The 17,472-nt window shown below is 38.9% G+C and overlaps 1 protein-coding gene across 16 annotated transcripts in view; it reads left to right on the plus strand.

Moving 5' to 3' along the window:
* The window catches only part of SENP6 (SUMO specific peptidase 6), a 145,967-nt gene that overhangs the window by 85,088 nt on the left and 43,407 nt on the right, over positions 1-17,472 (plus strand). For 11 of the 16 annotated variants that reach the window (XR_010917109.1, XM_067532695.1, XM_067532686.1 and 8 more), the window contains 5 exons: positions 4,004-4,406; positions 5,698-5,933; positions 9,829-9,999; positions 11,762-11,795; positions 12,438-12,470. Coding sequence is in view for 15 of the 16 variants with exons in the window: in XM_067532695.1 (XP_067388796.1) it covers positions 4,004-4,406; positions 5,698-5,933; positions 9,829-9,999; positions 11,762-11,795; positions 12,438-12,470 (877 nt within the window). In the remaining variant the exon portion in view is untranslated. The remainder of the gene's footprint in view (positions 1-4,003; positions 4,407-5,697; positions 5,934-9,828; positions 10,000-11,761; positions 11,796-12,437; positions 12,471-17,472) is intronic. The other 5 variants (XM_067532691.1, XM_067532688.1, XM_067532699.1 and 2 more) reach the window with 2 other exon arrangements.

Here is a 17,472-nt window from a genome sequence, read left to right on the forward strand (position 1 = left end):
AATATGGATTGCTTGGTAAATTGGGTGCAAGGAAACAATATATGGGTTGATATGGCTAAATGTAAACGTGTACATCTAGTAACAAAGAATGTGGGCCATACTTACAGGATGTAGGAATCTATCGTGGGAAGTAATGACTCTGAAAAAGATTTGGAGGTCTTTGTAGGTAATCCTTTGAACATGAGCTCCAAGTGTGAAACTTTGGTCACAAGAGATAATGCAGTCCTGGAATGTATAAACAGGGGAATTGCAAGTGGAGTAGAGAGGCTATTTTACCTATGTATTTGGCACTGGTGTGACAGCTGCTGGAATACTGTGTCCAGTTGTGGTGCCCACAGCTCAAGAAGGATGTTGATAAATTAGAAACGATTCAGAGAAGAGCCATGAGAATGATTAAAGAATTAGAAAATGTGCTTTATAGTGATATGCAAAAAGCTCGATCTATTTAGCTTAACGAAGAGAAGGTTAAGGGATGACTTGATTAGTTTATAAACATCTATATGGGAAACAAATATTTAACAATGAGCTCTTCAGTCTAGCAGATAAAGGCATAACATGATCCAATGGATGGTAATTGAAGGTAGACAAATTCAGGCTGGAAATAAGGCATGCATTTTTGATAGCGAGGATCATTAACCATTGGAACAATTTATCAAAGGTCATGGTGGATTCTCCATCACAGACAATTTTTTAATCGAGATTGCATGTTTTTCTAAGAGGTATGCTGTAGGAATTATTTTGGGGAAATTCTGTATGACCGAGGCCATAGGAAGTCAGACTGGATGATCACAAGGGTGCCTTCAGGTCTTGGAATCTATTAAGTCTATGGAGACCAAATATTATTTGATGTGCATAGATTCAGAAAATATTGCACGTCTATTTCACAGTATCTTAAGAAAACACATTCCTAGTTTATTACCTTTTGTTCTTTATGTGGCAGCATATGTTCAGTGGAGAAAAACATTGTTTTAATGGAAATCTTTGTGGTTAGGGCATAATCCTGCAAACCTTTACTCATGGAATAGCCCTTCCTCCCACAAATAATATTGGACTGCTCACAAGGATGATGGAGGTTTGCGGAAATGGGGACTTGGATATTGATCCTGCAAGGTATTAAACACGTTTACTGCAATCCAGCAAAGCACATAAGCATGTGCTTTATAGTAAGCAAGGGAATAGCCTATTAAATTCAGTGGGACTGTTAACGTGTTTAAAATGAAGCGTGTGCTTAAGTCTTTGCAGAATCTGGGTTCTAGTTTCTAATTTCCACATGCACAATTTTGCCATTAATTTTAATCACATTTTTTGGCTCAAGTTTTGTTTCTAGTATTGCATAGGTTTGCATTTTATGGTGCGACCAGGTCTTTTTGTATAGACTTGCAGGCTATGTAAACCACATATATACTGTATTGTTGTTTGATATTTGTCTTACATCAATTACTTGTGGATCTTTTGTGATCACAAGATAACTACTCTGGACTAAATGAACTAGGATGGAAATAGGCTCCAAGCTAAGATTCTTATTGTCCCAAGATGGTATCAAATTAACAGGATGCACAATCAAATTGTTAACTAACATTTTTAACGTTCAAATTTTTCATTAAAAAAATTTGTGAGTTTTCAGTCACCATCCCACCCTTGCCCCATATGAGCTTTCAAATGGCCAAAATGGAAAAATTCTGATAAAATTGACTTTTTCTGTCTGTCTTCTTTTCCTCTGTCACCTTGTCTTCTCCAGTAAACAATGCCCTAAAGAAAAGTTGCAACAAATTTTGTTTAACTTTAATTAATGGGGGACTGGAGAGAGGTAGGGGTGTGTGTGTGTGTGTGTGTGTGTGTGTGTGTGTGTGTGTGTGTGTGTGTGTAATAGTAGCCTCAATGCACTGAAAAAAGTTCGTTTTTTAGAACACATTCTCTTTTAGCAGTTTGATTGTTTGATTTTCTTTTTGTTCAGGTCTTTTTTTTTTTTTAATGTAAACTTTTGAGCTTTTTCTGCTTCAGTTGAAGGTCTGAGAAGCTGAAGTAGTTTCTTCGTTGCTGCATATCAGCCTGAAATTTCTGAATGTAAGAACCAATTAAATGAGAAGATTTATAGTAGCATTCAGAGGAGTTGCATATTCACTTTACAGTTATTGGAGAGAGAAGATGCTGTGTGTGTGTTCTGTTTTTTGTGTAGATTCTTGAACTCTTGCTAGCAATGGTGATGAGTATCCTCACACTGACTGGTTGCTAGTATTACGTTTCAGTGTAAATAGCAGTATGCTTGCAAAGAGCACCTATAGAGAGCTCAAAGTGACAAGGCACAATAATCTGGCATTGTCTTCATTCCCATCATGCTGCATTAACACACTACTTCAAACCAAGCAGGATGATGACTATTAAAGATCCTAAAAGGGTTCCGAAGTTCTGATGGGTGTTTTACTACTGGCATGTGGATTTATTATTTTTTTTTACCAATAATTTAATTAAAATATGTCCCATTATTTCATAAACAAGATTACTATTGTCCCTCACTCATAAAGTTGGTCATTTTTTATATTCCACATTTTATATTATTTTTAAAATTTATTTTAAAACAGTGAAAGATTCCTTGCAAACTAACTTTAGAAAATATATAAATTATTGATTGCTAAAAGTTGCAGTTCCCTTTAAAGTGTAAACTTTTGTGATGTTTGATTTTTGAACATTGATATTTCAAATGAAAATCATATATTTAACATAATTCTCTAGATTATATTTAAAAAAATATTTAACAATATATACTGAACGCCCCCCAAACAGCAAGAAGCCACAGTACACTTAGGCCTCAGTGATGTAAATGCTTATGCATGTGAGTAGTCCTTTTGAATTCCATGGGACTCATTGATTTTCAAATGGGAGTTAGACACTAACTTCCCTTAGAGCCAAAAGTTCTACACTTATAATAATTCAAGTGCCCTTCTTATTAAAAGGCCACCAGTAGGTGAGCAGAGACAGGCACTGGTGATCTCAGGCAACAGTGGGAGAAAATGAGTAGCTCCTCCATCTTTGGAATGATGGACTACTCCTTCCTATTTCTCCCAGACTTCTAATACGAAGGCAGGGGATGCTCATTTTTCACATATCAAAGTCTCTCTCCATGAACTGATGGGGCTGCTTTAATTGCTCCTTTTTGTCTCCCGGACTATCTGACTCTGGGATGCTCCTCCTTTCTCCTTCTTTATTCCACCTTTGAGTGGTGTTTCCCCACAGCCCTGTCAAAGCTGCTGCCAGCTTCTTTGAGGGCAAAAGTGTATCCACATCACCTTGGTGATCTTTGGACTGCTCATCTTTGACTAGTAGCTTCATTGCCCAAAATAGTGATGTTGCAGTTAGCCCTTCCCCTTGCTGATGTATGAACATATCTGAGCAATAGGCAGTATTTCTACCTGTGGAAAGAAAGTAAAAGGACAGATCAAGTAGGTGCCCCTATTTTTCCAAAGTTAACATCTTTTTTTTAAAAAAGATAAAGATTGATATTTATTCACTTGGTGTATGTCTACACCACAATGACAAACCTATGGCTGGCCCATGCCAGCTGGCTCAGGCTCATGGGCTGTTATATTGCAGTGTAGACTTTTGGCCTTGGGCTGTGAGGTGGGACAATCCCAGATCTTGGACTTCAGCCCAAACTCAGAAATCTACACTGAAATGAAACAGGCCTGCAGCTTGAGCTCTGCGAGACCGAGTCGGCTGGCCCGGGCCAGCCATGAGTGTCTAGTTGCTGTGCAGACATACCCTTTGTCTCCCACTTAAAAAGCAAAACAAAAAAGTCAAGCTAACTTTCAATGCTTGCTTTAGGCTTGTGTTTTTTATGGTATTGTTAACATAAAATATTTAGGTCTGAGTGATTTTTTCCTTTTAAATACACATTTCAATAGCAAGATTAAAATCTGGGTATCACTTGTACCTTTTTCTATAAATGACAAAACCAGATATGTTGTAGTTATTGCCTTTTTTTTTTTTTTTTTTTTTTAAATCCAAGGTTTTGGAACAAACTGATTATTCCACATTTTGCCCAGGCTGTGGGAAGACAAATGAAAATCAGACCAAATGCCAAAGTTGTGGAAATGTTTTCTGTAAGGATTTGCAGAGACACTCCAAACAAACTGTGACATTATGTGAATCTCTGGGACCTTTATTGCGATCTTCAATACATCAGAATTCAACAGGGCAAAAATCTCCAGGTACAGGATTGAACACACAGAAGTTTTATGGCTCTGCTGTTGGGAAGGGTCCAGTTAATATCATATTGAGTCGTGATATTATAGGACATTCTGTGTTGCGATCGAATGGAAAAGTTGGTCTCTTAACTGGGACAAAAATTCCTAAAAGTTCAGGAAACTTAAGACAGAGGAGTACAAGACCATCTGAACTAAATGATCCGAGTAAGTATGCTTTTATATAGGTAGATATGATTTGAGCTTGCCAAATACTCAAGAATATTTTATAAGAAGGAAAAATCTTTAGTTCCATTTCTCTCCTGACAACTGTTTGGAATCTTTTGCTGGTCCTTTTTTTTTGTTTTGTTTTTTAACTTTTTGCATTCTTCTTTGTTTTAGAGGTACTCCCCTTATAACTACAATAATATTTGATGCATGAGGAAAAGTTTTAGTAGTTTCTTAAATTATTTAAACATTGTAGACACACTTCTGATTTGATTTTTTTTTTTTTTTTTAAATTTCTAAAGAGTATTCCTGTTGAGGATTCATTACTCAAGCCTGCAAAAGGGAAGGTTGTGTTTTTTGGCTTCGCCCTCTCCCCACACATCCAGCCATGCCACATTTTGCTGTTTCTGCCTGCATAACATTTCTAAAATCAAACCCTTTTTCATTTGATCTACTTAACTGAAGTTCTCTTGTCCAAACATTCATCTCATGTCTGGACTGCAGCAGCCACCTCCTCTTTGGCCTCCCCAGTGCTTACATCACTACCCTCTAGTCAATGTAAAATGTAACTGTGAAGACAATATTCCTTATCCATTGCTCTGACCATGTCCCCTCCCCCCATACCTTTTGAATTAATCCCATTTGAATGCCCCAAGATTCAAACTTGTCCTCATCTTACCCTTCACATCTCTCTCCTTGCTGTTGCACTTGCCATATCATCCCCTCACCATTACCTCTTTACCATTTATACTAAGCAAAAAATAGAAGTAGGAACTTGCTGGATGGTTCACAGGTCCTTAGAGGATTATAGCACACAGAGAGAGGTTAAACATCTTGCATAAGCCACATCGCAGTGCCAGAATTAGAACTTCCGAGTTTCTGGTTCCAGTCCCATGCTTAGTGAATTGTATCATGCTGCCCCTCAAATTTAAATATCTTGAGCTGTGTTCTGGCTGGTAATTTTTTTAAATATTTGCCACTGCTCCATTGCTTTTTAAGAACTAAACCTTTCAGCAAAAGAAGATTAAATTGGGCTTAATTCATATTGATCACTGCTAATTCCTTACTGAATAGACTTGCTTATCTTGACCATGATGTTGATATTTCCACTGCCACTGATAGTAGCAAAGTAAATATTAATAAAGAAAATATTACATTGAAGAAATTGTTGTGGATTACATTTGGTGCTCTGTGTTTTGGCTATCCAAAAAGAGAAGCCACTAGTCATTTAAAAAAAATTTTTTTTACATACAAAATGCAAATTTTCATACATTTAACATTTGCTTCCTAGTTATTTTGTCCAGTGATGAGGAGGAGGCGGATGAAGAGAGTGGTAGCACTAATAGAATGGAAAGCACATCGCCTCGACCTGCGGATTCAGCCCGTTCTTCCCCAGCGCCTTCCACAGGAAAGGTGGAAGCAGCGCTTAAGGAAAATACTGCTGGAATAGAACAGAGACTAAGTAGTGTTGCAACAGACACGGAAATTGCCATCACATTACCAAGAAAAGCAAGAATGAAAGATCAGGTACTCCAGTTTAAATTTTTTTTTTAAATAAACATCTGTGTATAAAATTTCAGATAGTGAATGAGAAATTTAAAGGTGTCTCTTACCAGAAATTGTCATAAGTGATCATTATTTGATTACTTTTCACCTTGGACAGTTGATCAAGTATTATCCTCATTCATACAACATTGGAAGCCTAAGGAAACTTGTTCAATATATGTGTTTATGAATTTAGCAATGTGTTAAAGAAATTCATACATTCTCAATATACACTGTTTGTGTTCAGTGCTGAACAAATGATCTTTCTATATAATTAGGAACCTATTCTTTCCTTGTGGGATGTGAAATGGTGTATAATATTTGTATGCATTAGTGGAAGGAAAATTTTAACGTTAATTTTTTTAAACATAACGGGACACTGGGCAAGGATGATGGTCCTTAAAATTAAATACTTTGACAACTGTCCCAACTAATAGCACTTATTTCAAGGATTTCATGGTGGGGATTTTTGTTTTTTAGTTGAGCACCACTGCAAGAATTGGATAAACAAAGACAAAAAATGCACCATGAGCAGACTCCTTTAGTGCTGTCAAAGGGGACAGCTTTCACGGTATGTTAATTTAAAGACTTAACAACCTTGACAGTGCTCCTTTTAAAAATAAATAAATTTAATTAAAGTCCCTATGACAATTCAGTGTTCAACTGATGATGGTGCTGCTTAAAGCTCTTTTAGGTCACTTGTACATTTGGGTTGTTATAAATTAGGTCCCGCAAGCGTATGTCTACACTGCAATTCAACACCCGCAGCTGGCCCATGTCAGCAGACTCAGGTTGGCCCTGCAGGGCTATAAAATTGTATAAAAAAATGTTTGGGCTCAGGCTGGAACCCAGCTCTCTTTGTGCTTTCCCCTTTGTGGTTTCCCCCTGAATGTCTGCACTGCAAATTTACAGCCCCATAGGCCAAGACCCACAAGCCCAAGTCAGCTGACAGAGCAGCTGTGGGTGTTTAATTACAGTGTAGACATACCCCCAAGTGTACTTAATAGTACACATGATGTTGGATCCAAGTTGGAAGTGCTAAAAGTCTTTGCGGTTTAGAACACTCAACTAGTGGTATAAATTTCAGCATATTACATTCATATTCAAGAAGTCAGCACTCTATTGTTTAGATTTACTAGGCGGCATAATACGCTCTGATTAGCTTTTAAGAATCAGGGGAATTCAGAATCAGAGGCATCACTGATTCCAATATCAAATAGTAAAATGTACTATTTTTACATTTCAGTTCTTCTAAGACACTTCTAAAATTACATATGGAAATAATTGAAAACACTTTATTGAAACTCAGTGGAAGTTAGGCACCTAAGTGTTATTTGAGCCTTTTGAAAACCTCCCCACTATTTTCATTGCACCTCCTGATATTCCTCATCACTAACTTTAAAGAACGAAATGTTAATATCAGGGTTTTACTGAACACTTTAGGGTGAATGAAATAGAAAAACTTTGGCAACATGAAGTGTGTGCTGAAATATAAACATAGAACATATCTATGGTTTTAGCCACAACAGAAGTAAACTACCATGAACTGTCTGTTATAATGCTTGTAATGGTGTTGTAGCAGTGTTGGTCCCAGAATATTAGAGACAAGGTGAGTGAGGACATGAAGAAGAGCTCTGTGTAAGCTTAAAATCTTAAAATCTAGTCTCTTTCACCAAGAGAAGTTGGTCCTCACCCACCCTGTCTCTCTCTGTTACATTAGTTTTTTGCATGATTTATGATAAATACCTATCTTTCACTCTGAATACTCCTACTGCTGTATACTTTAGCCCTTCACACTGATTGCCCGTGTACTGCTATGGTATTTAATATGTGAATTTTTCATATGTCAAGAAATTAACTACTATGTTATAAACAGATATATTGTTTATCAGTTGAATGGAGTTCTATTTTATACTTTTCTGACTAAAATATATTACGAGCTTCACCCATTAGCACTAGCTAGGTTCCGACAGGCAAAATAAAATGTCTTCAAAGACTCTAAGGTCAGAAGGGACCATTATGATCATCTAGTCTGACCTCCTGCACAACGCAGGCCACAGAACGTCACCCACCCACTCCTGTAATAGACTCCTAACCTAAGATTGAGTTATTGAAGTCCTCAAATAATGATTGAAAGACTTCAAGTTACAGAGAATCCACCAGCAAGTGACTTGTGCCCCTTGCTGCAAAGGAAGGCAAAAAAAACTCCAGGGCCTATGCCAATCTGCCCTGTGGGAAAATTCCTTCCCGACCCCAAATATGGCGATCAGCTAAACCCTGAGCATGTGGCAAGACTCTCCAGCCCAGACACCCAAAAAGAATTATCTGTAGGAACTCAGAACCAATCACATCTAACATTGCATCTCAGGCCAGTGGGCTTATTTACTTCTCAGTAGTCAAAGATCAGTCAGTTGCCAAATTAGGCTGTCCCATCATACCATCCCCTCCATAAACTTATCAAGCTGAGTCTTGAAGCCAGCTAAGTTTATTGCTATCCTTGGAAAGCTGTTCCAGAACTTCACTCCTCGGATGGTTCAAAACCTGTATGTAATTTCAAGTTTAAACTTCCTGATGGCCAGTTTATATCGATTTGTTCTTGTGTCCACATTAATGCTGAACTTAAATAACTCCTCTCCCTCCCTGGTATTTATCACTCTGATATATTTATAGAGAGCAATCATATCGCCCCTCAGCTTTCTTTTGGTTAGGCTAAACAAGCCGAGCTCTTTGATTCTCCTCTAATAAGGCAGGTTTTCCATTCCTTGGATCATCCTAGTAGCCCTTCTCTGCACCTGTTTCAGTTTGAATTCATCTTTCTTAAACATGGGCAATACTAGTAGCAAAATGTTTGCTGTAGCTATTTCTGTGCTAGACCTACTTCGATGAGTATTTAAATTTTTATTGCACTTTTAATCCAAAGGCTCCCAAAGTGCATTATGAACTATGGGCAAAAGTTATTAGTAACTTAGCCTAGACAGATATTTTTCAAGCTCTTAGTACATTTAGTACGGCAATATAGTCCTTGATTATAACTAAAAACAAGCCTTAACACAAGTTTTTATGAAAAGACAATATCAGCACTAAACATAAGAGAAATAAACACAGAAAACTGTTCAAAAGAACAAAGTAAATATATGTAAGTATCATTAAGATTGAAAACCTTTTCACCTGACAGTTACTGATTAGCTTTTTTTCTAAAAACAGCATTCTAGAATTGTTCTTGAAAATTAAAGCAGATGCATCTCTTGAGCTGATGCTTCGCTTCAGCTCCACTAGATTCTTTGAGATGAAGCCAATCTCCAAATGCCTACTGTTAGTGCTCAGCTTTTTCATTTTGGAATGTGCCCTAGAAACCAAACAGTCCTCCCACAGAGGTCCCCTGAAAGTTTCTATGGTTATGCATGATCTATCTTTTGGAATGTTGTGATCCTGGTAACACCCTCTTGTGCTGTACTTCAAGAAGAATAGTTCTGCACTTTCACAGTCACCTAAGGGGAATGTACTAATAAAACCAAAAATAACTTTTTGAGGAAGGAGAAAAGCAGCTTTAAGCATGTCAAGCAGCACCAAACTTCAATGTATTAGTGTAGTTGTACTGTTTTTTGGCAATTCCAAAAGCATTAGTTATAATTGGTAATTGTGGCAAAATATACACAAATAGCACTTAGAGTTGCCTCTGGAGTCTGGTTCCATTAACAAAATACTTAAATTTTGTTTTCCTGATTCTGATGTCACTGGACACTCTTGGGGGAATAACATCTTTTATACAGTTGGCATCGATATTATGGGTGAAAATTAAGTTGTTACAGTTTAATGGGTATCTGCATTAACAGCAAATTGTAATGAGAAATTCTGATACTTGAAAATTACTTTGCAGTTTGGCAACGTTGTTTCTAACACACCAGTCAAACGTCGTAAAGTTACTTCTCAAGAAATGATAACTGATGCTATACCTATAAATTACCAAAACTCCTGGGAAAGCGTAATTTTACATTGTCGAAGTATACGAATAGGAACCCTACGAAGAATGGTTATGGAGCCTGTGATTGTGAGTACACTTGTGCTTTTGTCAGTCCTCTTTTCAGATTAGGGGTGAGGGTTGTCATTTTGGAATATTAGTAAGAAGCCATAATCACTTTGGTTAGAAGGCAAAAGTCACATGCATGTTTTTTTCAGGGTATTTTAAACCTTTTAAAATGAAAACCAAAGTAAATGCAGAGGTTAATCCTATATATGTTCAACAGTCAGCCTGACAAACAGGGACATTGAGGATATGGAAGATACTAATTTCTTTAAATTCTGTTTAAATATATACAGTAGAACCTCAAAGATACAAACAGAGTTACAAACTGAGTGGTCAACCGAAGGTCCTGTGAACCTGGAAGTAAGCAGCAGGGAGGACCAACCAACCAAACAAAAAACCAGCCAAACCAAAAAACGGTACTATACAGCGCCTGGATTGCATCTCAAAGATACAATAGACACACCTGGATTTTCTGTCCCCAGTTCTATTCCCCATCTGAGGCGTGTGTGCTGTTTAACCCACTAATCCCCACCCCTCTGTGAGTGGGTTGCTGTTTTCATTCCCTCCCCCTCCTCAGGAGAGGGACAAGCTTGCAAGCTCAGACAGGTGCCAGAGCTGCTGGTGTTGCAGCCAAAGCCTGGCCTGGAGCGGGAGCCAGAATCAGAGCTGCTGTCTGCAGGCTGCACTCTGGAGATGTTTTAAAGGGTCCCAATGCAGCCCAAGCTTTGCCTGTGGCTGCACTCTGGGGTCCTGCCAGCACCTTTAGCAGTGCAAGGGGAAGGGGAGGGAGGAGAGCTGGCAGTGGGCTGGTGGTCACAGAGTATCATTAAAGATTTTTTCAAGTCTACCTATTATTCCTGCATAAGAAATACAGGATTTAAAAAAAAAATATCCAAACTTAGGATATGTCTACACTGACAGCAGCAGAGTCGCCGCCATCAGATTGACTTATCTGGATCAACTGAGCAGTCAGTGAAGACCTGCTCAGTCGATCCAGAAGTCAATGTTGTAAAACCACCCCCTCAAGTGGCGTAGCGCTGCGTCAACAGTGCCGCGCAGTGCAGTGAAGATAGGATGCAGGAGGGAAGCACAGCAGTCGATGGGAGTTACACAAGTTCTTTCTGTACTTTGCATAACTCTTGTCAACTGGCTCTGAATCACCCGGTAAGTGTAGACCAGGGCTTAGTTTAATTGTCATTATAAAGACTAGTGCCAGCACGTTTTGCTGCAGCATTTTTTTAGTGTTATTTGAATGGACATTTAAATCAGTGAGCTTCTGTGTTGGCTTTTTTTTTTTTCCCCCATGCATAACGAACACTTAAAAAAAGAAGCAAGAGAAATTACTTAAAATTGAAATATAGTTAAATGTAAACTACAGTACTAAAAAATAAAGGGAAAATTTAACAAAAAAGGTTTGACAAGATAAGGAATCTGTTTCTGTGCTTGTTTCATTTACATTAATATGGTTAAAAGCAGCATTTTTCTTCTTCATAGTAAGTTTCAAAGCTGTATTAAGTCAATGTTCAGTTTTAAACTTTTGAACGAACTACCATAATGTTTTGTCCAGAGTTAAACATTTCAGAATTACGAACAATTTTTTCCTGAGATGTTGTATTTTTGAGGTTCTACTGTACTGCATTCAATCTTGAAGTCAGCTCTCTTAACACCTGATTTTTAGAAGTTGGGGTTTTAACTAATATATTTTCTAAGACACGAAGGATTTTTAGGGTTTATTTTCGTGGAATTCCAATAATATATAATACTAATATAGTTGTATCTTTCACAGTTTTGCCTTGATTATATCAAGATACGTCTAGAAGGTCAGTACTTACTTTCTCTTCCCTCTTGTAGCAATTCTCAATAAAGAAGTTGGGTTTTTGTTTAAAGGTGGTTCAAAGCTGGATTTTTAATTTTTTTTTAAATGTAGTAAAGTTTTTTTGTGTGTATATATAAATATTTATAACAGTAAGTTCTACTAGATCCATTTTTCCCACAGACAGCAACTAATATCAAAACGTGGCATACATATGTAACTGTCCATACAAACTGCTTGATTTGTAATGTCTGGAGCACTAAAGAACTTTGGTCACATAAGTAGTCCATCCACCATTGGCAGGGATTGACAGTTTCAACATCACCTATGCTTACTCTGGAGCAAAAGGAAAAACATGAGCTTGTTGTAGAATAGCTACAATTATATGACAGTAGATTTTCCTAGTTGTAACAGTGACTATTGGTGTGCATCTTCCTCTGAGTGGGTCACAATCACACTTGGCAAGGATGATATGAACAACAAAACACTATACCTTTTAACAATTTATCATCAGCTCTGTTCAACAAGATAAAAATAGCAAGCTCAACAAGAGAGAAAATTGTTGTTTTGGTTGCCAGTTATCCTCTCTGTCTGTACCCAATTCATCCTGTGCCTCCATTTAGAATTTGTTTCCTTTTCTTTTGTCTAGCAAAGAGTTTGCATATTTCGTGTACCAGAGGAGGTAGGACTTCTTTTTTAATTGTCAGTGAATCAATTTAGGGGACTCATAAGGCTGCTGATATTCCTTTGTGCATAAGCTCTGTTTTCCCCTCTTAATTTTTATACTCTTTTTGACTGATGTAGAGCTAAATTCTGGGGAAAACGAGGTTTCCCTCTCAATGGAAGATTCCTTCTTGTGTAAGGCTTTCATGTTAATGTTGACAAATGATGATGATAGTTCAGTATTTCCACTTGTATTTCCTTCATCAATATATGCAATAAGGTATTGATACCTGATACCACAAAAAACTGAAGCATGGGGCTAGTGGAACTACCCAAGTGCTTAAAGTAAACATTTGTTTTGCTGGCTGGAGACCTTAAGACTTTGACATCTATAAAAGATATACACGATAGAAAAACCTCTACCTGCTTTCTTTAATCACAATGTTGACAGAACAAATTTCTATGGGAAACATTAATTTTTGAGAACCAAAAAATTGTTTTCATTTAAAAAAAAACTGAAAACTTGTCAAAATTTGTTTTCAGCATGCAGTTTTTCAATTAGAAAATTAAAAAAAATTGAAAAAAAGTTCTTTTTTTTTTTTCTTGGGGGACAAAAATATTCCCAGCTATCTCTTATTATTACTTCATAATCTGAGATTACATTTGTTTTCCAAACAATTTCAGATATTTCAAGATAAAATTTCTTGTGAATTTTATTTTCAGTAAATTATTACAGATTTTACCACAGACATTGCCTGTTATGTTGGTTTCTCTGTCTTGTTCAGCCTTGTAGTCACAACTAGACTTTATCCTGCTGAGCAAGTATTCAGTCAGACCTGTTTTTTAATCTTTTTTTTTTTTTTTTTTTTTTCTTTTCTTGGATCTTTAAGATTTTCCTTGGAGCATGAAATCATAGTTAACACTGACTGGACTTCCATAGGGAAAGGCTGAGGTTTAGCTTTAGCTAGATATTTGTATGCGTCTCCTATAGAAGATTATCTCAAATTTCTTCTCTTCATTTTCCAAAACACTTTCCTTGTTCCTGTTCCCATATGACACTAGCAGCTCTTCAGCTATCATTAGAAAAATAAATGGCCATTTTATCGCATTTAGGCTTACTTGGGTGATCACAAAACCAATTGCTCATCAAGCCTATGACAGCTAGCTTGAACCTGTAAACCTTATTGCCTATCTTAAATCCAGGTTATAGAGCTGTTCTTTCTTAGGATGTGATGGTGAGAATAACAAAATGTCTGTCTTGAGGTGAAAGGATGAGGAGGATTTAGGTTTGCACTTGGAGTGAAGTAGATTCACCTAGTCTTCCATTTCAATAGAAATGAAAGAACAATCCTAATTTAATATACTTTTGTTTTTTCAAGCAAAGATAGTTACTATGATTCAGAATTTGTTGACCAAAAATAAAAAGAGAGATTCTTCTTCTAACTGCTTAAACAGTGGCTCCACTGACTTTAAAAAAAAAAAATTAATTTAATAGGTCAGCTCCGTTGAAGAAAATGGACACTTGTGACTGATGTGGGGACCGGTGTGAACAAAATAGTTTTCTGCTGAATCCCTAATGGTAGATCAGTAAAAGAGTTTTTAATGTTTTGCAAAGCACTTCCCCATTTGCTAGAGTTTAGGGATATACATACATTTTTGTTCCAGGTCTAGTGAAGGAAATCTAAATTAGGGAAGGTCTTTTGGGCAGGAAGTTGTTGCAGCTAGTCAAGTGAACTTATGGAGAGCTGTCTACATCAGCAATATCACAACAATAGCCATATCACAGTGTGGAGTGTCTGGTACACTTCAGGACCAAATACGTCCTTCAAGAAATGCTTATGGTGCAGATAATGTCATGCAGCTGGACCACGTAGGTGGTAGTGTTGTTTGAATACTTAGAATGGCAGAAACTCTGAGATCAATTGAGAAGAGCAGACTATGTCTAGGATAGAAGCTTGGCTCAGCAATTTGGATGGCAGATAAAGATCAGGTAAGTTTTGAAGAAGGAGGGACCTCAAATAAATTTGAAAAGATCTGTGTCTGTGTCCCTGTGCTGCTGATCAGAGAACTTTGGTAGCAGTCCATCCCACCCACATGTGCTGCTTCTCATCTACCATGAGGCTAGCTACTGTACTTGGGTTTTCCTTCCTCAGTTCCTTTTCAATTACTCCTGGCTAGCGACAGAGCTAAGAGCTGTCAGTTCATGGGTCGTTAACTCCCTTTAGTTTTGTAAATTTTAGCTTCCCTTGAAGCCTTTTCCTTTGTTACCTCATTTGTTTTTTGTTGGCCATGCCAGAAAGAAAACGAAGAAAGGGTTTGTGGTTGGTGGGTGATCTCCCTGGACAAGGGTGTGCCTGGCTCCCTAGTTTTCAAAAAGTGCTCCAGTTACAAAGAGTCTATCCCAGTGATTGATGGACACTCGCAGTTCGCTGCCTGGGAGAAAAGCCCTATCCATAAAGGTGTGGTTGGTACCAGAAACTAAAACCCAGGTCCAGGAAAGACAGAGTGAAGGCTTAAACTCCTGTTCATAGAATCAGCCCTTCAATGCCTGGAGTCCTGGCAAGAACCCTCACTGCAACCTTCTACTTTGAAGGCAAGTGATCCCAAAGACACGAGCCACTCACTTTAGGTTGCTCAGAAAAGATCTGAGAGTCCCTGCGATGATCAAGCTGGAAACAATTTCTTGCTCCATTGGTTTCATTGGTACTGATTGTGCCGAAGCTGCCTAATGCTGGTACCCAGGGCACGCATGGTACTGAACTGACAGAGCAATTCAGTCTGCTCAAAGACCTGATGTGTGCAGGCAAAGAAGTACTGGGACTGGGAAGTACTGGGATGTGAGAGGCCTAGAAGATCTGCACCAGGGAAGGCTGCTTCAGCATGGACATCGGCACTGGCACCAACCCTGGTGCGCATGGCATTGATGGTCTGTATGGCCAGTGGAAAGTGAATGAGAGGAGTGGGATTCCCTCTGCTCTTCTTACCTGCCATATGGGACCCAATTTCACTATGGGCACCAGGCATATCATCCACCCAACCCTCAACTTCCATGGTTTGGCCAATGTGGTAGCAGCCACCAGCCCCTACTCTAAATGACTGTACTGGGACCCGTGGCAGGCTGAGAGGCAGCAAGCTTTGCAGCCCCCTAGCATTGCATACCAACAGGCAAAGAGGCACCCTCCTTCAGCTGCAGTTTTGAAGGCTTCAGAACCCCCTGAACCGCCAGGGGAGGAAGTTGGGGCGGAGGCAGAGAAGGAAGACGACACTCAAGCTCATTTAGCATCTTTCTCACGAGATGAGATGGTGATACTTCTTCCACTCTCTATGGCTGATGATTTTAAATCATTCCAGAATCCAACTCAGAGGATGGAAGAAGCCCTGCAAATACAGTTGCAGGAAGTGACTGATCCTCATCACAAATTGGTGGATATTTTACACTCTTCCACCTCTGCCAGAGTGGCCCTCCTGATTAATGAGGAACTCCTGGACCCCGCCAAAGTCACATGGCAGACCGCACATGCAAGCAGATGGACAAAAAGCATTATGTGCCAGTTGAGGACATGGAATTTTATTTTCCCACCTGCCTCCCAATTCCATTATTGTGGATGTGGTTAATTGTAGGGGCTGCCAGCACCAATTTAAATCCACCTCATATGACCAAGACGGGAAGCGTCTAGACCTGTTTGGCAGAAAGGCATATTCATCAGCCACTCTCCACTTCCGCATAGCAAATTACCAGGCCTTGCTGACAAAATACAACTACCAGAATTATGTGAAACTCGGTTCCTTTATTGAACAGCTTACAGACTCCCATAAAGACCAGTTCAAGGCCATAATCAGTGAGGGCCAGTTGGTGGCCAAAACATCTCTTCAGTCTGCATTAGATATGGACCTTCCTTTTGAGGGGACAAAATTATTCACCAGGAAGACCGATGCGTCTCTTCATACGTTGAAGGATTCACGGGTAACTCTTCAATCCCTAGGGATATATGGATCCCAGTCTCATCAGTGATGCCAGACAGGCCTCCTACGTGACCCTCAACCTTCATTCGGCAGCACCTGGGAACAGATAACCTCTGACACATGGGTGTTAGAAATAGTCCAGAATGGTATGACATCCATTTCTTCTCCCTCTCTCCCCCCTCCCAAACACCCTTCCCTGACCTTCTTCAGGGACCCTTCTCATGAGAATCTACTATTTCAAGAGGTAAACCATCTCCTCAGCTTAGGAATCATAGAACCTGTGCCCAGACATCTGAGACACAGGTTTCTGCTCTCCATACTTCCTGATACCAAAGAAAAAGGGAGATTGGAGACTCATACTGGACCTCAAAGAGTTCTCAACAGATAGGACAAAGCACAGAAATTCATAATGGGCACCCTGTCAACAATCATTCCAGCATTAGAGAAAGAGATTGGTTCTCTGCCCTCAACCTTCAAGATGCATACTTCCACATCTCCATCGTATCGAGTCACAGGCGTTACCTCAAATTCATGCTGGGCAGGACCACTACCAATACTGAGTACTCCCTTTCGATCTCTCATCGGCCCCTGGTGTTCTTCAGTGCATCTGAGACCATCTCTTATTAGATTTTCAAAATGGTGAGTTACTGGGGTGTCTGTCCATATATTTACTGAGTGATACAAGGTCTTCTCTTCTCTTCTTCAAATTCTTGTACTACTATCAAGGTACACCTAGCTAACATATCGGCTTTTCCATTTCAGTGGACTGTATAGCCCTTTTTTTTCAAACCTGTCGTAACCAGGTTTCTAAAGACATTAAGCAGGTAGTACCCATATGTGTGAGATCTCCTCCTCCCCCCCCCCCCCAGTTCGGATCTGAACTTGGTCCTAGAAAAATTAATGGGACCACCATATGAACACCTTGCAACTTGCTCTCTGCTTCTTCTCTCTATGATGGTAGCATTTTTACTGGCTAGTACCTCAGCGAGAAAGGTGGGCAAATTGAGAACCTCATGTCAGAGCCTACCTATAAAGTTTTCCACAAGGACATTTATCTG

The sequence above is a fragment of the Emydura macquarii genome, unplaced genomic scaffold, assembly GCF_026122565.2.
Source record: "Emydura macquarii macquarii isolate MOO-44397 ecotype Brisbane River unplaced genomic scaffold, CSIRO-AGI_Emac_v2 contig_3295, whole genome shotgun sequence".
Lineage (NCBI taxonomy): Eukaryota > Metazoa > Chordata > Testudines > Chelidae > Emydura > Emydura macquarii.